This window comes from Malania oleifera, chromosome 10 (assembly GCF_029873635.1).
Source record: "Malania oleifera isolate guangnan ecotype guangnan chromosome 10, ASM2987363v1, whole genome shotgun sequence".
NCBI classification, from domain to species: Eukaryota; Viridiplantae; Streptophyta; class Magnoliopsida; order Santalales; family Ximeniaceae; genus Malania; species Malania oleifera.
The window spans coordinates 33,338,273-33,357,869 of record NC_080426.1 but is presented as its reverse complement, the minus strand read 5'-3'; the positions used below and the strand labels follow the sequence as shown (position 1 = coordinate 33,357,869).

The 19,597-nt window shown below is 35.6% G+C and overlaps 2 protein-coding genes across 3 annotated transcripts in view; both read left to right on the top strand.

Moving 5' to 3' along the window:
* The first annotated feature begins 1,650 nt into the window (after positions 1-1,650).
* On the top strand, positions 1,651-1,959 carry LOC131166601 (secreted RxLR effector protein 161-like). Its single transcript, XM_058125188.1, has one exon. It carries the CDS (start codon positions 1,651-1,653, stop codon positions 1,957-1,959), a length of 309 nt encoding a protein of 102 aa, XP_057981171.1.
* A 10,055-nt stretch (positions 1,960-12,014) lies between these two features.
* Positions 12,015-19,597, top strand: part of LOC131166852 (glycine--tRNA ligase, chloroplastic/mitochondrial 2) — a 167,093-nt gene continuing 159,510 nt past the window's right edge. The window contains exons 1-3 of one of the 2 annotated variants that reach the window (XM_058125452.1): positions 12,015-12,428; positions 16,604-16,654; positions 16,787-16,854. In XM_058125452.1, coding sequence (XP_057981435.1) covers positions 12,195-12,428; positions 16,604-16,654; positions 16,787-16,854 — 353 coding nt within the window. In that variant the 5' untranslated portion in view covers positions 12,015-12,194. The remainder of the gene's footprint in view (positions 12,429-16,603; positions 16,655-16,786; positions 16,855-19,597) is intronic. The other variant, XM_058125453.1, reaches the window with a different exon arrangement.

The window sequence follows — 19,597 nt, the reverse complement described above, 5'->3', positions numbered from 1 at the left end:
TATGATGGAATTAGACAATGTCCATGACCATTTTCTATAAGAGCATGGTATTTATGCACAATACACAATGCCTGGTATGCCTTGGTAGAATGGTGTGGCTGAAAGGTGTAATCGTACTCTTATGGAAATGGTTAGGAGTATGTTAAGTAACTCCTCAGTACCCATTTCATTGTGGATGAAGGCTCTTAAGGTGGTCGTTTATTTGCTTAACCGGGTTCCTAATAAGGTAGTTCAAAATACTCATTTTGAATTGTGGGCGGGAAGGAAACCGAGTTTAGGACACTTTCATATTTGGTGTTGTCCAGTAGAAGTTAGGATCTATAATCCACATGAAAAGAAATTGGACTCTATAATTGTAAGCGGGTACTTTATTGGTTACCCAGAGAAGTCCAAAGGGTATATGTTTTACTATCCTAATCATAGTACGAGAATTATTGAAATTGGACAATGTCAGATTCCTTGAGAATGATGAAATTAGTAGGAGTGATGTATCACGTAATGTGGTCATTGAATAAGTTCAGGTGCCTATCCTGATGCCCATAACTTCAACATAAATTGTTGTTTCTCCAGTTATCGAACAGTATGATAACATTGAACAATAATCTAGTGATCAGTCACTCCATAGTGAGAATGTCACCAATGAACTAGCTGCAGAACAATCACAAGGAATAGCATTAAGGAGATCTCAAAGAGAAAGGAGATCAGCTATTTTAGATGATTTTTTGGTATATCTGCAAGAATTTGATTATGATTTAGGGACAACTAAAGATCTGGTTTCATTTTTGCAAGCCATTGAAAGTAATGATTTTGAAAAATAGACCAATGTTATAAATGATGAGTTGAAATCAATAGAACAAAATAAAGTCTGGGACATCGTTGATTTGCCTGAAGGTTTTAAAACATTTGGGTGTAAGTGGGTCTTTAGGACCAAACACGACTGTAATGGCAATATTGAACGATATAAAGTTAGACTTGTAGCAAAGGGTTTCACTCAAAATGAAGGTGTTGATTACAAAGAGACGTTCTCTCCTGTATCTAAAAAGGACTCTCTTAGAATCATAATGGATTTGGTGGCTCATTTTGATTTAGAGTTACACTAAATTGATGTGAAAACTACTTTTCTAAATGGGAATTTAGACGAAGAGGTGTATATGGACCTTCCAAAAGGTTTAATGATTAAAGGAAAGGAGCATATGATTTACAAATTAAAGAAATCAATTTATGGACTTAAACAAGTTTTCAGACAATGGTATTTTAAATTTCATGATACCATCACGTCCTTTGGATTTAAGGAAAATATCGTTGATTGATGTATATATCTAAAGGTCAGTGGGAGTAAGATTATCTTCTTGATTTTATATGTTGACGATATATTACTTGCCAGTATTGATCTTGGTTTACTAAATGATGCCAGGAGATTTCTTTCTATGAACTTTGAAATGAAAGATATGGGTGAGGCAACTTACGTGATAGGAATTGAAATATTTCGTAATAGATCACTTGGAGTGTTAGGGTTGTCTCAGAAGGGATACATCAATAAAGTTATAGAAGGATTTCATATGGGAATGTGCAACCACTCCTACTCCTATTTGTAAAGGGGACAAGTTAAGTGAAAAAGATTGTCCACATAATGCATTAGAAAAGAAAATAATGGAAAATATTCCTTATGCATCTGTTATTGGAAGCTTGATGTATGCTCAAACCTGTACGATACCGGACATTAGTTTTGCAATTGGAATGCTCGGGAGATACCAAAGTAATCTCGGGATGGAGCATTGGAAAGCTGCAAAGAAGGTTTTAAGATACCTGAAAGGAACAAGACACTATATGCTCACATATCGAAAATCTGACCAGTTGGAGGTGATTGGTTACTCTGACTCAAATTCTGCTTGTTGTGTTGATAGTCTGAAGTCAACTTTTGGTTACTTGTTCCTATTAGCTGGAGGAGCAATATCATAGAAAAGTGCCAAACAGACTATTATAGCAGCTTTTACTATGAAAGTTGAATTTGTCGCATGCTTTGAGGCCACAGTTCATGGTTTATAGTTGCGGAATTTTATTTCGAGACTTGAAATTGTCGACAGTATTGTCAGGTCGCTGAGAATATATAGTGATAACTCTGCAACAGTTTTTTTTCTCCAATAATGACAAATATTTTAATGGCCCTAAGCATATGAAGCTCAAATATTTGGCCGTTAAGGAGGAAGTTCGGAAACATACAGTGCTTATAGAATATATTAGGACTGAGCTCATGATAGCATATCCTTTAATTAAGGGATTGGCACCAAAGACATTTAAGGAGCATGTTGATCACATGGGTATTTGTTGCAATCCCTGATGTATGATAGTAGATTTTTATGTTTTGTTCTATAGCATGTATAATGATGTCACTAATGGTGTTTCTGAACAGTATTCCTATTTACCATCAATTACGTAATTATGGAGATGGATTATTGTTAACAAGAATGGTCTTTGACAAACACATTACAGGGACATTATGGTTACTTCCTATTATGGGTTATAATTAAGTAATTTGCTAACATTGTAGTACATGGAAGGGAAGATGTCGCCTTATTGATATTTACCGCCATGACTCATGTTGGTAAGTTATTTAATTATGATATTATTGTAATCTCACTAAAGTATAAATAAGCTAATGTTGTGTGCATATTATGGTTATCTTGTTAATCCAAATAAATGTCGTTCATATGGGCCAAGTGGGAGAATGTAGAGTTATGATTCACATGAAATGGAAGGCCAATGGACATTTTGGATTAATGGATTAAGGTGGCTATTGGCTTTCAAAATGCTGTGAGAGTTAATGAGGGAGTGGAAGGGTTTTTTCCTAGTAATGCCTACTTTATGGGGAGTGAAATAATAGCTATATATATAGGGTTGGATATTGTCCTCTTGCCACCAATCTTTTTCTCAACAGTTTACCCATATGATCTAGTGAAGAATAGAGATAGAAAGAAGGCTAGGCGAGAGAAATGATTTCTACAAGTCTTCTTCAAAGACTAGTTTACATCATGACTGATCCAGGTATGTTTGTTTATGAATTCTTTAGTTCTCAACATAAAGGAAATATATGTGAAGATCATTATAATTAAACATCCTATAATTTTAGCAAAATAACAGAATAAATTCTTACATTTAGTGCCATTACGCTGCTTTATTTGGCCATCTAGAAAAATACCAGAAATTGGTTAATTTTGTAGTTATAGTGGTGCTTCATATGGTGCAATGATCATGACAGTCATATATGGCGTAGCAATGATGCTGCAGAAGCTATCGCAACATGGTAAGGGAAATTACAAGGAAGGAGGTTAACTTGGGGTCCCTTCGTATATGAAATGAGGGTTCAAGAATGAAGAGAGTGAGCCATTAAGTAGCATCATTGTGGTGGTAAGGCATTGGCTAAGTGGCGGTGTGATGAACATAGAGTAGATGCGCGACATGGGGTTTATATGTTATCTTTATTATTTGGAGAAAAAATTGACATTATTTTTTATTCCTCATTTATAATCGTTTTGTAGTAACTCAGGAAAAAATATTATTTAATTTGTGAAATAATTATTATTATTAATTAAATGATATAATATAATATTATATATATATATACTGTTAGAATTGGTGTATTCCCAAGAGATGGGTGAATTGGAATTTTAAAACTTCTTCCTAGGTTAAACTAGATATCAGTAATACACAACCTAGGGTATTTCTAAGCATATACCAATTGCGTAGATAAAAATAATATGCGTAAATTAAATCATGCGTAGCATTCACAATATATCAAATATAACATACATGTGCAGGAATATAAAATGCGGAAATTGAAAAGTGTGCACAAGATATGATATCGAGGTTCGATCAATACTCCCTGTGTCCCCGCCTTGAGCCACAGCTCAAGGATTCCACTAGTTGCTCACTTCACGGGTAGAGCAACACCGTTTACAACGCCTTACTAGGATAGTGCACCTAGTTCTCTTAACCGGGTCTGAACCAGTCCGGGACTATTCACAGGGCTAGTCTCCCTTTTTCGACCATACATCGGGAATACAACAAATAATCAAATAATATTTGTGTATAAGGAAATGCTTCTACTACAAGCAGATGTGTACAACAATAAGCACAAATACACTCATGTATACTATGCAAATAAGCTTAATGTGAGAATGTCATTTTCACAAAAATAATCTTTGAATAAATATGTGAATGATGAGTGCTCAAAGATTTTATGCCCAAATAAGAAATTTCTCCAAAAATATTTTTCTAAATTAGGTGTAGGAGAATCTAGGGTTTATGGCTCAAAAATATTTTCGCAAGTACAAGCAAATGCGCTTTTGAATCTTGCAGTGGATGTGCAAGATTCACAAGCAAATAATATTAACTCCCAAGAATTATTATCAAATGAAATATGTGGGAGAAACTAAGATAATACTCTCAAAATAAGATATGAAAAATATATACAAGACGAGAGTAAAAACGATTTTGATTTGTAAAACAAATGCCCAAATAATGTTTAAGCCAATGCTCTCTTGAAAGATTTAACAAAATAAATAATAAAGAGAGCATACATTGAGTATAAAATTTGAGAAACTTTTTAGGCTAATCAACTTGCTAATTTTGAGTAATGAGGGGGTATATATAGAGTTGGGTAAAAATAAACATGTTGGGGACACGTTGGGTGTAACGACTCGAAAAATTTTAACTATTTAAAATAATAAGGAAGATAATAAAAGGAAAAGGGGAAATTGAAGAAAGGGAAAAGAAATTTTAAAAGGTTAATAAGCAGGCGTTCGTTGACGAGCAATCTTCTGAGCCTCGTCGCCGAGTATGCATGTCTCGTCAACGAGGATTTACCAAAAGAGGTTCTCATATTTATGAATTTTGTCGACGAGCTTCCGATTTCGTCCACGAGCAGTGTTCTTGGATTCGTCGACGAGTCCACGTGTCTCATCGATAAGGCCTTGCCTATAAATAGAGTTTGCTTTCATTTTCAGCAACTTGGGGTTTTTTATTTTCTCTCTCTGGAAAACGGTCCCTCTGCCTTCTCTCTTCGATTCCGGGCTAGATTTGACCCGGTTTGACGATCCGAAACCACCACGAGGTTCATAGGATCGTTCTTTGCAAAGCTGCGGGAGCTGATTGTTGATTTGGGGTTTTGGGACACTATCTTAAAATCAGGGTAAGTGAGATATTTTGGAGTATTCTTGTTAAATATAATTATTTGAAGTCTAGGAAGTATTCTATATGAGGATTTCAGGTAGTAAAAGTCTTGTGGGGAAATCATGCTATGGAAGAAGTTTCATGGGAGCTTGAGGAAGAAATTAGACAGAAATACCTACACCCGTTTAGTGGGGTACAATAGTGATCTGTATAGTTCAAATAATGACCATTTTATTTTATTCAATACAAAGTGATGAATGTATAATTGTAATTTAGAATATAGGATAGGTGGTGTTTTGGTTTTGGGAGAATTTTTTTTATGAGTATATTTGTAATCTCCTAGAACTGCTTGTGTAACCACAGTATTCCTCCACCATGAGGGTTAGTAATAAAATAAATAGCCCGTTTTATGCTAAGAATGGTGTTCAATATAAATAGTAAATTTCGAGGATGAAATTTTTATAAGGAGGGAAAAATGTAGAGACCCAGAGAATTATAGTAATTAAAATAATAAAATAAATGAGAGAAAGAATTTTGAAAAGGGATTTCAACTCGGACTCATCAACAAGTGTAGAAGTGCTCGTCGACGAGCAAGGCTCTTGGACTCGTCGACAAGGACGTGTGTCTCGTTGATGAGAAGTTACTAAGAGGGCTGTTTTCAGGGTCTGAATCTTGTCGACAAGGAGCAGACGTTCGTCGACGAAACTATTGCTTGGACTCATCGACGAGGCCATGTGGACAACACTTTATATATAGCGCAAAATCAATTTCAGCGGAGGAATTTCATTTTTATCAATTTCTCTCTCTCTCTACATGGTTCCTCTCACTTCTCTCTAGGTTTTTGACTCCGTCTCTTCCCGGTTCGACGATCAGAAGCTACCACGGTGATCTTGGGGAGATTCTCTACAACATAGCCAGAGCAAAATGTAGATTTGAGAAAATTGGGAACCATCCCAAAATCAGGGTAAGTTGATTATTTGGGTATTGTTAGTATTACCAAGTTTATTTGAACCTAGATTTCGTATTATATAAGAACATACTGGTGTTTTGTGGAATAAAATTATGGTGTAATATTTTCAGGGTTAGGGTGTTTTTTGGGACCCTGCAAGCATGGGGTGAGGACCCCAGAGAATATTTCCAAGAGCCTAGGTAAATTATAATTCAGTAAATTACGAGTATGTAGGTTTAGGGAATTATAGTTGATTTATTGGAAATATGTATTATTTCAGGATTTTGGAAATAACACACTGTGAGCGTGAGGATAAGTGGGAGGCAAACCTCCCAGCTAGTTAGGTAGGGGAAATATGCTATACTAGCAAAATCAAGAGTTTTTATCAGTATGAGTTATAATATTTGAATATGAGTACAATGTGTGATTTTGAATATGTCATAAAATAGATTTATACAGATTTTATTATATGTGTTTTAATCAGCGTGTGACATGAGTTTGTGATTATTTAGTACAGAATTTATACAATTTTCATAGTATCATGAAACATACATGTTTTGTAGAATTACGAATTCCCAGTTTACATACAAATAAACATTTTTCAGAATATTCAGAAACATGATTTTTAGTATTCTATAACCATAACACTCAGATATTCAGATAATTAGTTAGATATTCAGATACAGATATTTAGATATTCAGTTAGTTATTCAGATATTTAGATTATTTAGATCAGTTTTACAGTATTATAGTTATTTCAAAATCATGGCAAATCAATAAGATAATTATAAATATCAGTATTATATAGTATCAAACCCTGATGAACTATTCAGTTAGTATCAGTCAGCAGAGCACGATACCATAGCTATTTTCAGTTCAGAGTGCAACCACATAACTCATATAGTATGTGGATTTTCAGCAGTCGATTGTGCCTATGTTGTGGACAGGCTCCCCGTCAGTTAGGATTGAGGAGGTCGATCTAACTTTCGAAGTTCAGTTGCCTTATCCTGGTCAGCCAGCCAGTGATAGGTCCCACCTGCGGGCCGCACAACCTTTGTCATAAAGAGTTAAATCATGACTTTTAGTTATTTATCCAGGAAATTTTTCTCAGTTAATATATATGTATCCCGACTTACAGAAACTGTAGACATACCTATGAATATTAGAAGTATTATGGATAGAATATTCAGAAAAATAGTTTATGTTAAGCAACTTAGATATGAGCTATATTGTGTATTATTTATACGTGTTTCCTCAGAATCAATTATTTATAGTACTTTTAAATCAGATTTTACAATTATGTAAACTCATTTGCCACACACTAGCAATAACATATTTCATCTTACTGAGCGTTGTCTCATCCCAGTGATTTAATATTTTTTAGGTGATCTATCTAGGCGAGTAGATCAGGCTCGCAGATAGAGGAGACTACGGTACTGCCCTGTCTGTAGGGTAAGTATTTTTGGGAAGTCACTTTTTGAGTAGTCCCTAGGTATAGGTGAGGGCATTTTGGGAATGACTATGTATGCATATTCTGGAAAATTCTGACACTACGGTATTGTATATATTGACGTGGTTGTATGTTTTATGCTTTCCACTGCATAGGTAGTTTATTGAGTTATAGATTCCATGGTCTCTATCTGGTCTGTGATGATGGTTTGGTTTGTATTAGAAGGTATCAGAGCAAAGAAATTTTACGGTTTATATATGTGAACAAAAAAATGGCATGTAAAATCACGCCGTTACATCTGGTATATTATTGAGGATGTTTATTTATTTTTTTGCTGCATGATTGAGGTTATAGTATCAGACACAGGTAATTGGATCACATCACACCCCGGGCCCCACTTGCCAGGTTTGGGGCGTGACACATTTTGTATGAGTATCCAAACATGGTAATCACATCCCAAGTACAATTTTCTTATTGCCTTTTTTTCCCATTCAAACGTTGTATTCGTTCCACGAACCAAATAAGGATGATAAGAAAACTTAACTAAAATAAATATTAGCAACTGAGATAATGACATATAGCTATTAAAAAAAAAAGTGGGGGTATGGAGATGGAAGTAACAAAAGAAGCTTGTAAAAAGAATAGTTAAGTTAGGAGAAGAATAGCACGAGAATAACTACAAAAAAAAGGTTTGTGGAAGGGGCACTAAAGGGTTGTGGGACTATAAATATCCATCTACCTCATGTGGAAAGGCGAAAAAAAAAAAAAAACACACACACACACATACACATACACACATCAATCCTTTTGATTGGATCATAACATGCCTTAAGGGGAATCATTTAAGATTTTAAAAATGGTTGCACGATGTTTTCCAAAAATAGTGTTTAATGCCACTAATTGTACACTTATATAATCATAATGAGAAAGTTTTGGAGTTCTCACCACGAACACATGGAAGTCCAACAAAAATTCATATAATAATGCAACAAATCCCCGAAGCTTAAGCATAGACTACAAACTTTGAAGACATGCAATGAGGATTCAAAACAAAATTTCTAGCTTGGATCATGTTTCAACCTAAGAGTTGAGGGGACAACGGATGTTAGGGGTAAAATGTCAATGACACATTGAATTCCAATTAGATAACACTATCAATTTGTACAATAGTGCAAAAGACAATTACAAAGCCATGATCTTAGACAATTCTTGTAAGGTATGTTTGGTTTGCTAGCTAAGTAAGGCTAAAGACCTTTAGCCTATATTTAGTGTAACACGTACAAAGAATGGGATTGGCTAAGAAAAGGAAGCTTGGTCCATTTATATGGGATATAGTTGGTCGATTCGTCCCGATTGGCCAAATCCACGCTAGGTGATAATCTGTCCAAATTTGACATCCCCCCTAGTCCTAACACACTGACACCTCAATAGCCAATTCCTCCCCACATATCTTGTTTGTCCACTACCCCAAAAAAGTTCCTCACACATGTCATTTGTGGCTCATGCTTGTCTTCTTTGATAAGGCAGACTCCCTTTGATCTCATCCTATCTTTACTACTAAATCTGGCAATGACTTGTGCTCATTTTTGGGCACGAATGACTAATTTGTGATGTTTAATGGAGATTTTTTTTCTTTCTTCTTCAGATTGAAGATCCATGTCATAAAACCAATTAACAACTATAACATCCATATCAACACCTTTTGTGTGTGACAACTTGAACATCAACAAAATCAAAATAATTGCCTTGGATCACAACCCCAACAAGATGACATCCAGATTGGAGCTTTTACTTGCATTAAGATTTCCCAATTGGAGATCAACACTAACAATGACTACATTGCCATTCTTCCTACCATACTAAACATCCTGGTTTTAAAGGTTGTTTGTGGGTCCGAACATGATATCGATGTGGGAAGCTTGGAGAAATACAACAACGAAAAATATATTAAAGTAAGGATGGAAAGATGCACTTCAGTTGGAACCGGTAAATACATTCACTATCTATTGCTTTTTTAGGGGCAAAAAAAAAAAGAAAAAAAGAAACAAAAATGGCATCTTTTGTTTTTGTTTAGGTTTTCTATCTTTTGGGTTTAGTGTCTATTGTTTTTTTGGTTTGTTGCCATGCAGACGAATCTTTGGAAGGTGCATATAAGGATATATACATAAGCGGTGGAAGAAAGAAAAAGATGGTACTTTGTTGAGTATTTTGTTTTTTTTTTTTTTTCCATTTGAGACATTAATAAAAATATTTATCAACCTAATGACAAATCAAACACAAGATAGGATACTTCTAGTTTAGTTTAGTCCAATATAGACAAATACTATTAACCATAGCTAACAAACCATTCTCATCCATACTTGTAAAAGAAAAGGACAAACCACTATCGAAGTATATGATTTCCATTGAAACAATCTCCACTTTTTATCAAACTATATACTCACACATTGGAAGGTTATTATTGCAATAAGCATCCCAACCGTTGGGAGACAATGAGATAGAGGAAGGAGAAACCTATTAATTATCATGGCAGCCCAATCACTTTTACCAACATAAATTGAAAGCTTTAACACTGTTGCATCAAGAAACTTGCATCTAGCACGACGTTGTTAGATTTTGCGCTACCCTTAAAAAAAAATCTAATTCATTGTAAAGGAATGAAATTCCCAATCAGAGTAAAGTTACTATTAGCTATCTCATTCCACCTATTTGTATACATATGTGCACAAATAAACTTAATCTATGCAACCATAAATCTATGGGCAGATTGTCTCTGTTCAACCTTAACCACCTGAAGGACCATCTCAACCATCCGTATCTTGGCCAAAAAATACCATTGACATGTATTCCATGCATATTGACCCAAATTAGGGGGGGGAGGGAGTTGTGTATGTCATGGCAAAAAAGGAAGAGATTAAAAGAAGGAATGAATAAAAACATTGAATAAGGGCGTATATGAGGTCAATAAAACAAGCATATGTATAAACATTGTCATTTTTATATTTACTAATAGAAAGACATGTGCATTGCTTATGCTACGCACCTTGCATTATTAAAAAAAAAAAATTGTATGATGAAAGGAAGAGGCAAGAAGAAAGTATTCTTTGACCTTACTTTAAAAAGTCCTCATAGTAGATGATCTAAACCTTTCCACCCTATTGGAGGAGACCTCCAGAGTGGGAAAACCTCCAATATGGAGGAGATCATAAACAAAAAAAAAGAAAAAAAGGAGAAGGACGAGGAGGAGAAAAATGAATCCATGGCTATATGACTTAGAATACAATACAAAATTAAGAATTAACATAATTTGTAATAAGCACAACCAATGTGACAACATTAAGTGCAACCCATGTTTTAGAAAGGAAACTAAACACTAAAAATAATCTACATGTAAGAGGTGACAACGTGTGAGATGACGACATAGGAATGCAAGCAAAAAGGGGTTTGTAGAGAAGGAGTCATAGAAGAAGCACCTTGAGAATAAGGTTTGCAAAAGGAGAAGAATTGTGTGAGAACAATTGCAAATAGAATGTGCATGAAAGGGGCATGAGAGAGTCAAAATGCCTACATGCATATATGTATTAAACCCATCCTATTGGATCATAACACACGTCACAATAAGTAATTTGAGATTACAAAATAGAGAGCATGGCCTTTATTACACCTCCATTACTATAATGGGAATCATTTAAATTTCCTATGAAAACAACCAAAAATTTTAGAAGACTCCATAGAAGAACACAACAAGCTTTGGTCCAATGTCATCTCCAAAGACAAAACAAAGCCTAAGTGTGGACCATGGATCCATAAACATCCACCAAAGTTTGAGACAATGTTTCAATACAGAGAACTAGATGCAGGGTGAATTGTCCCTCACACATGTAGGTTTAGTTAGGTAACATTAGAAATTTTGTCTACTACGAGTAAGAAGGATGATATAAAGCCACAAACTTGAGCATAAACTTATGAAAACTACCTCTCATCCAAAGCCTACAAGGAAAAAAGATAAGCCATTGCCAAGGCAAGTGAAATCCATGGAAAAAAAATCCCACTTCCAACACATTAAATTAAACATTGAATAGTTATCAGAAATCCAAACTCTAGTAATTTGACAAATTTTTTTCTTTTATTCAGTATTTTGAACCTTGAAATTTGAACTTTAATTTTGAATTTTGATAAATAAAATTGTGAAATTTATTCATTTTCAATAATACTCTTAGTCAAATTTTTTTGGATAATTATTATTGCACAATGCTATAGTGTAATAATTTTATCCCTATTTTTATAATATGTTGGGAAGTTATTTGTAGTAATCCAACAGTGGCCTGCCATTTCATCACAAAGAAGCAACTCTAGCATTCCCCTCCAGATGTCAAGCAAATCATAGTCAAATTAATTAGACACTAATTAAAACAAATTAAACTTCAGCAACTAATTGAAAAACTTGGTCGAAGTCAAAGCTGTTTGGGTGCCCGCACTAACCGGCATTATGCTCCGGAGGAGAATTGAACTAGAACTTGCGTTGCGTCCCTCCATTTTGAAATAGTAGTCCGAGGAGTCTTCGTACGGATAGACCCAAGGCTCCCAACAGGCTAAGGTTGGTTCTGTGCTCTTCGGAACTCAGCCATGGCAATGCTCGTTCTTCCCTTGGCCGTCCATGTCCTCAAATCCCACGCTTCTCACCTCTTCTTCCTCCCGCGAAACCCTAGTTCCCTCTGCAGATCGGTCAGCCGCCTCCATTCGCGCCTTTTCTTCTCCAGAACGACCATCTCCGCCATAGCTACTTCCTCTACTGCAGAAAATGTTTATGCAGACCATGCTTCCGTCCTTACGTTTCAGCAAGCCATTCAGCGTCTCCAGGTCCAACTGCTCCCATAATTTATTCTTATCTGCTCCCAGGAAGTGCACTGATTGGATACAGGATAGTTCTGCCATTTGTTTATACCTTTGCATTTTTGTTTTTTGTTTTTTTTTCCAGTGCTTTCATATTCACGCACTGTAATTTTGTTACTTGTATTAACAATCGTGGATTTAAGCTCCGTATCCTCTTCTGCTATCAATGTCTCCTCTTTTGCTTCAACTATGATCTCTATTTGTTGGCTCAAGGCTTTTCCTCTTATATATCCATTCTTTCATTGTTCAGAAGGTTTGGCCAGTGAAGTATAAAGCGAAATAGGATCTCATGTAATGTGAATAGTTTGTGGTGGAACTTGGCTCTGGGACACCAAGTTGAGGTTCGGAAACACTATTTTTTGTAGGAAAAATTTCATTAAAGAAAATGAGACAGAATCGGAGAACAACAGCGATCAGCTGAAAGCAATTGCAGGAGTGCAGCTTTCCAATCTCTCTGTAGATTAGACAGTAAAATCCCCCAAAAAAACCCAAAAAAATGTGCCCAAAAAGAAGTGAGAGAAACAGCTCTATCCCATAACAACTGGGAATATGTTTTGGCATTGAATATCCTTGTATATCTTTCATGCCAAAAGCTATGAAAGATAGAATGCACCACACAAGTCTATAAATCTATCCTTTGGACATTAGACAACTAAATCCTCCAAAAGATACCCTAAGAATGTGCCCAAAATGAAGTGAGAAAAACAATTCTATCCCGTAAAGCCATGACAAGTGGGAAGATGTTGTTTGGCATTGAAAATCCTCTTATTCCTCTCATGCATGAAACAAAATCCAAATAACAACATGCATCACACAAGTCCATCCCTTTTTTGCTTCTCCCAAACCTAGAACTATACTAGCATGAAGTCATCTGCATTTAGTGATACTGCCCATGCTTCACCAAAAATAGAGAAAAAGGTAATCCAAACATGTTAGCACTATAGTGTAGAAAGATATGCACATTAGTCTCACCAGACTCTAGGCATCTCATGCCAATATCTAGGCAGTGTAAAAAGTCATTTGTATTAATCCGTTTAATTGTCAAAGTCCAAATTAATACCTTGATTTTAAAAGGAGCCTCAGCCTTCCAAATGACATTATTTGAAGGAAAAGAACGAAAATTTGAAAGTTCCAATAAAGGAAGGAAGAAAAACTTGAAAGAAAAATTACTTAAAGTGTCTCCTAGCCAAGCCTTTGAGTCGCACATCATCTGGGGAACAAAAGAATCCAGAACTCTCAGCAAAGTAGCATGCTGACTATGCTCATCAACCTCTATTTCATTAAGATTGTTAAAGAAATGGAGTCTTAAGAAAGAGATCCCCCTTTCGAAGAAAAAAAGATGTGATTGGATCATTATGAATGGATGATAAGAAGTTGAGAAACACTACTACACTATCCAATACATTCTACAACCTATTTATACGAGAGGCTATGGCTTAGGAAAGATGATGACTTTAGAGTTCATAGTTTTAAAAAATGGCGGCGTCTATAACGTTTGCAACCATTGTGGACGTTACTTGATACGCCATGGACGCTGCATCTGTGAATTCATTTTTTGCATTAGCAACCTTGTTAAAAGAATATGTAGATTCACATGTTTTTATCCCAAATCAAACATTCTAATGCTTTTAATGATTTATAGTAAGGTTTAATCAATCTAACACATGCTACAAGTATTGGATGTTACCATGCTTTCTTTAGTTGCTATTGGTGAGAAGAAGCATCCATTTGCTACGTTTCATTTTCTTTATTGATTATAACTTATAAGTGAAGTTTAAACTAAGAAATCTTAACAACACAACGAAAACAGCAACAACAAAACCGAGCCTTAAATTCCACCTAGTGGGGTTGGCTGCAAGAATCCTTTTCTGCCAATTCACATGATTTGGGTAATTTCCTATGACGATTTGAGGGAAACAAAGAAATCATAAATATAACAAAATATAAAATATTGAATGTTCATATTTCAAGCAAGAACATCAATTCTTAGCAATAGAACATGTTTTGGATCATTCAGGGGTTTATTCTTGTAAATCATTTAATGAGTTATCGACCAATTCCAATTGCTATTTTCCTCTCTATTATATTATTTGGAAGGCCAAAGTACCCCCCAAAATGGAGGCTTTTTATTTGGTTGGTCATGCTCAATAGAATCAAAACCAATAACTTGTTGCAGATTAGGAGACCTTTGAAGGTACTTCCTCTAGATGTTTGTGTGCTTCACTATAATAATTTAGAGATGGCATCTCATTTTTTTAGCTTTGTGATTTTTCTTGGAGGGTATGGAATAAATTTTTTAGTGTTTTGGGAGAAAGTTGGGTTTGTCCAAAATCGGTAGAGAAACTTTGGGCTATTTCATTAGTGTGTTTTGGGAGGAGGAAGGATAGGGCAGTGTTATAGAAATGTGGTTTCTTTGCAGTGTTGTGGGGTTTATGGTTGGAGCATAATGCATGGATCTTTTCGAGGAAGAAGGTGAATTCATTGCTGGTTTGGGAAAAATTCATTATATGGCCTTGCTGTGGTGTGTTGGGCTTGGATATTTCATGGGAGTGAGCTTTTTGGAAGTTCAGCGAGATTGGAGTAATCCGATGGCTTGACTTTTCCTTTTCTTTAATGTGCTGTTTTCAAGTTTTTTTTTTTAATTTTTCCTTCTGGTTTGTTTCAGATTCTATTGGGAGATGTCTTATTCTCCTTTATGCAAATTCTTCACCTATTAATGAAATGTTTTCTTTTGCTGTAAAAAATGTTATTTGAATGAGAAAAAAAGTAAGGTTTTTTTTTTTTTTTTAAATGCTAATTGTTAAAGAAAAATGGGTACTAAATATCAAAGTAAATAAAAATACAATTGAAAAAAGAAAAGAAAAATAGACTAACTTAAAATTGAGTTTTTAATGATTCACAGCCAGGCTACAGCCAGTACAATTGTAAATTGAGGGACCTCTAAGATATCATCCCATAACAGTCTTGGAAGTTGGAAGCCACCGATCATTATGTAATGGATGATATGACCGTTAGTTGAGCAGGATTGAAAAGGTTTAATTTTGATGGTTATGTGGTAAAAATAAAAAATAACATTGCTGAAATCTTGTTTATGGAGTTGTTAGGACGTAGGATTGACTGGTTGAGGCTTGATGCTGGGGAAAGGTTACGCTTGTTAAAAATGGGGTTTTAGGTTCAGAAATTTTTTTAACAAAAGGTTGGTTGTGGTTTTAAAAGCAATACAGCCGTAATGCAAATTCAGTTGAAAAAGAAGGAGAAGATTTGTTGGCCCTACACCTAGAGTCATTGGCATCATGCCATGGTTAGAATTGCATCGTATATTTCTTGAAGGGCTTAATTGCTGAATAATTTCTTTATGACCTTTTTTTGATGTTCATTGATGTGTAACGAGTTCAATGAGAGTGAATTATACTTTTATACCTTCTGCTGTGGCCAGAGGATTCACAGTGGTCTCTTTTGCTTGTTTCATGTGGATTGGGTTATGCCCCATGACAGTGTGGACTTGTTGCAATGCCAGAAGGGGGAGGTCAAGAAGCTTTTGCACTTTGCTTCTTTATATGTGTGGTGATTTTGTAGGGAACATAAGATGAGGGTGTTTGATAGGATAGAGTCTTTTGTGCACAGGATCCAGAGCTTTGTGATTTTTCTTTTGTATTTCTAGAGTACAAATCTTGTCTACTATCGATGTTTGGGTAGACCTTTTAATTTCTCTTTATTTGTAGATATTACCTAGCTTTTGCGTACTTAGCATGTACTTGTGTTGCACCCCTTTTGCCTTGGGAAAACTTAGAGAGCACTAATGTAAGACGTCTAATTCCAAATAGGTCAGGACTTTATAAAAATAAGACCCCTGACTTGTTAACATGACCACTTACTGGTGAAGATCATACATGAAGGTCCAAAAACTACATATATGTGTGTGCACGCGCATGCGCTGATGAGCAGAGATCCCTAATCAGCTGTAGTTCACTGTTACAAATTCTGGATTCCTCAGCCTTTAAGTTTTTCCATTTTTTGGTTGAGCTGTTTATGGTCTCCATTGATTCTATCAATTGTTTGTTTAAGATGCTGTTGCAATCTAAAATAGACTTCTTTGAGAGTTCCTGATTATTCCATTTTTACTATTTGTTTTGAAACACTAGGAATATTGGGCTTCTGTTGGATGTTCTGTGATGCAATGCAGCAACACAGAGGTATTATTTTATTACCATCAATTTTCTATTCTTGAGCTCCTCATGTTTTGCCTTTATTTACTTCTTGCCGTTGCCATACTTATTTTCTATTAGTCAGTTTGGCTTAGTGAGGATTTTATCTTTATTCTCCAGGTTGGAGCTGGGACCATGAACCCTCTGACATTCTTAAGGGTTCTTGGTCCAGAACCGTGGAACGTTGCGTAAGTATTGCTTTTGCCCGTAAAATTTCATGCAAAGTGATATCCTCATCAATCTTTCTTGAAAGGAAGTTAGTTATCACTTCTAATCCATGGCTTTCTACCAGTTGAGATTGCAATCATGTTTTTCCTTTTTCCTGTTTTTCTTTTTCATTTTTCACCAAGTAAAAGACATATTGGCAATGATTATTTTGTGTGGCAGCTACATGTTTGGCCTCTCTGGGTTAATTTGGGGACAAAAGTACCATTTTGAGAAGTGGATTTTTTTTGGTTTTGCATCTCTGTTTGATGTTAGTGATGCCCTTGTTCTATAGATTGCATGTTGAGGCCCTTGTTATTGGCAGCCTTTTCTTTCATTCAAGTCTCGTTAGCTCATATTGTCTTTTCATATGTCATTTGCTGAGGTTGACATTCATGGTTTCTTTGTGGCATAATAGAAAATGTGGATGTGCATGATTATGGAGAATGGTGATCTTGGTGTCATTATTGTTGGACTAGAAATAAGATTTGAAAAGTAGATTGAAATATTGGTGGAAATGTGGTCGTCCTAATGAAAATTAAGTGGAATTTCTATAAAAGCTAAAAATGCAGCACGTGACTCGATATTACTAGAAGTTTATTCCAAAAAAAGACTCCACATTATTTATGCACAAGGTTGCAGATAACTACTTTTATTGTGTAAGAATGCTTCTTGAGAGATTGCTTACTATGCAGGTTGTTGCTTAAAGTGTTTCAAATTTAAATGTTGCACCACTTGACATTTAAATACATGATGCAAACCTGTCTTCTACAAGGGGGCATTTGTTTGCACTTAATACCAATAGCCTCTACATGGAGGTTAGATTCTTAATTGTCTAATATTAAGCGAACCAATATTGTTTAACCTCTAAAAAATGGGTGCTGAGAACCCTCTGAAGGAACTAGCATATGGTCCCTTGCTAATTAGGTCAGCACCAACCTTTACCCCATATTTGACACATTTGCCCCCTAAAAAGCCCAATTTACATAAAAAAATCCCCAGCATTTCAGAATCCAAAGCTCTCTGCATGCTATTCTGCTGCTCCAGAGCACAGATTTTGAGCTTCAGGTCTGATATTTCCAAGAGGAGCACTGCGCCCTGAGTTCCACCGCTGTTCTTTGCATAGCCATTGTTACTCCTCCTCAAGCTAATGCTGCTCCTTGTGGAGCTGCCGCTGCTCTTTCTTATTGAAATTGGCACAAAAGAGGCCATGGCAGTCCCCATTCCAACAAGCGCAAGCATTGACCAGAGCTGGGCAGTCCAAACGGTGTCATTGATGCATCGTTCATTTGTGATAGCTTGAACAATTTTTGGACTGCTGCTTCATTGTTTTATTCATTGCCGGAGCCTCAGCCCTGGAAGAGCAGAGCCCATAAAGGCCAGCATTGTCTGCACATCATCAATCATGTGTGGGCAGACTAGTTCCTCAATCTTTCTCTTTCTTTCTCTCTCTTCATGGACCAAGTAGTCTCTGCATTTTTAAAAATTCACGTTTTCTCTTTATAAAAAAGGGCGTCCCCGGGTCATAAGGCTCCCTGCTTTGTGAGGGTAAGGGGAGGGTTGTCACAGTGTACGCAGCCTTACCCCTACTTTAATGTAGAGAGGCTGTTTCCTTGGACTTGAACCCATGACCAACCGGTCACAAAGGAGCAGCTTTCATGTTTTCTTTTTATGTGCAAGTTAAATTGCCTGCCATCATATCTCTTGGTTGTTAGTTTCCCCAATCTCCATGTGGGATGAGTATGTGAATTGGAAGTTGAGATGGGGAAGTGGACAAGAACTCTGAATGAGATGGAGCGATCGGGAGGGAGATGAGAGAGTGAAAAGTAATTTGTCACTATGCTATTTTCTATGATTTATTTATTATTAAATAATGTATTTATTTTTAACTTTTTGTACTAGAAACATATTTTTAACTAATACTTTACATTTTGTAGTTAAAATACGTTAATTTTGCGATAATTAAAAGAAATCATTTTCCTGAAAATGCTTCTTTTTTTTAAGAAAAGTTTTGCTCGACAATTAATAAGGTTGAAACAAGAAAAACACTTATATTCAGAGGTTAGTTTCAAGTGGCTGCAGTTATTCGGCATTCAGATTCAAAGACTTTTTCTAGTTGCATTTAGAGCCCGATTCACAAATTCAGCACTGCATTCTGTATTGAGCACTTAATAGTTAATTTTGTCAGACGCCCCCATGTGCATGAACATGCTTTGTAAGCTTATGTATTTTATCCCTTAAATCATTGATTTAAATTCTTTTAACCTCTTTTTCTTTTGTGTTAGAATTTTGTTCTTCAACTATGCTCTTCAATTAGAAGTGTGATAATGGGTGTGGGAGTGGTTTTGAGAACCACAGGTCGCCGCTTCTAATTATTTGAACATGTGTATGCCCCCACCATTTGGTGCACTGTTTACTCTGTCACTTTTGATCATTGCATGGCTTGAACTGTCCTTAATTTGTTAGGAAAAAAAATCTTTAGCTTTTGAAAGCTGCTAATATGTTGAAATATTAAATATATTTTTCAGTTAAGGCGATGTGAAGTGAAGATATTGAATGTATTTGTCGCTTGTAGATATTTGTTTAGGAATTGTCTTGGAACAGAAATGGTTAACAACACCATAGAACAAACCTCATGTCTTTATATTAGTGTACGAATATGTTTTTCAATAGATAACCTCATTATTCAAATTGCAAAAATGCCAAAGCAGAACTTTATATGCCTCA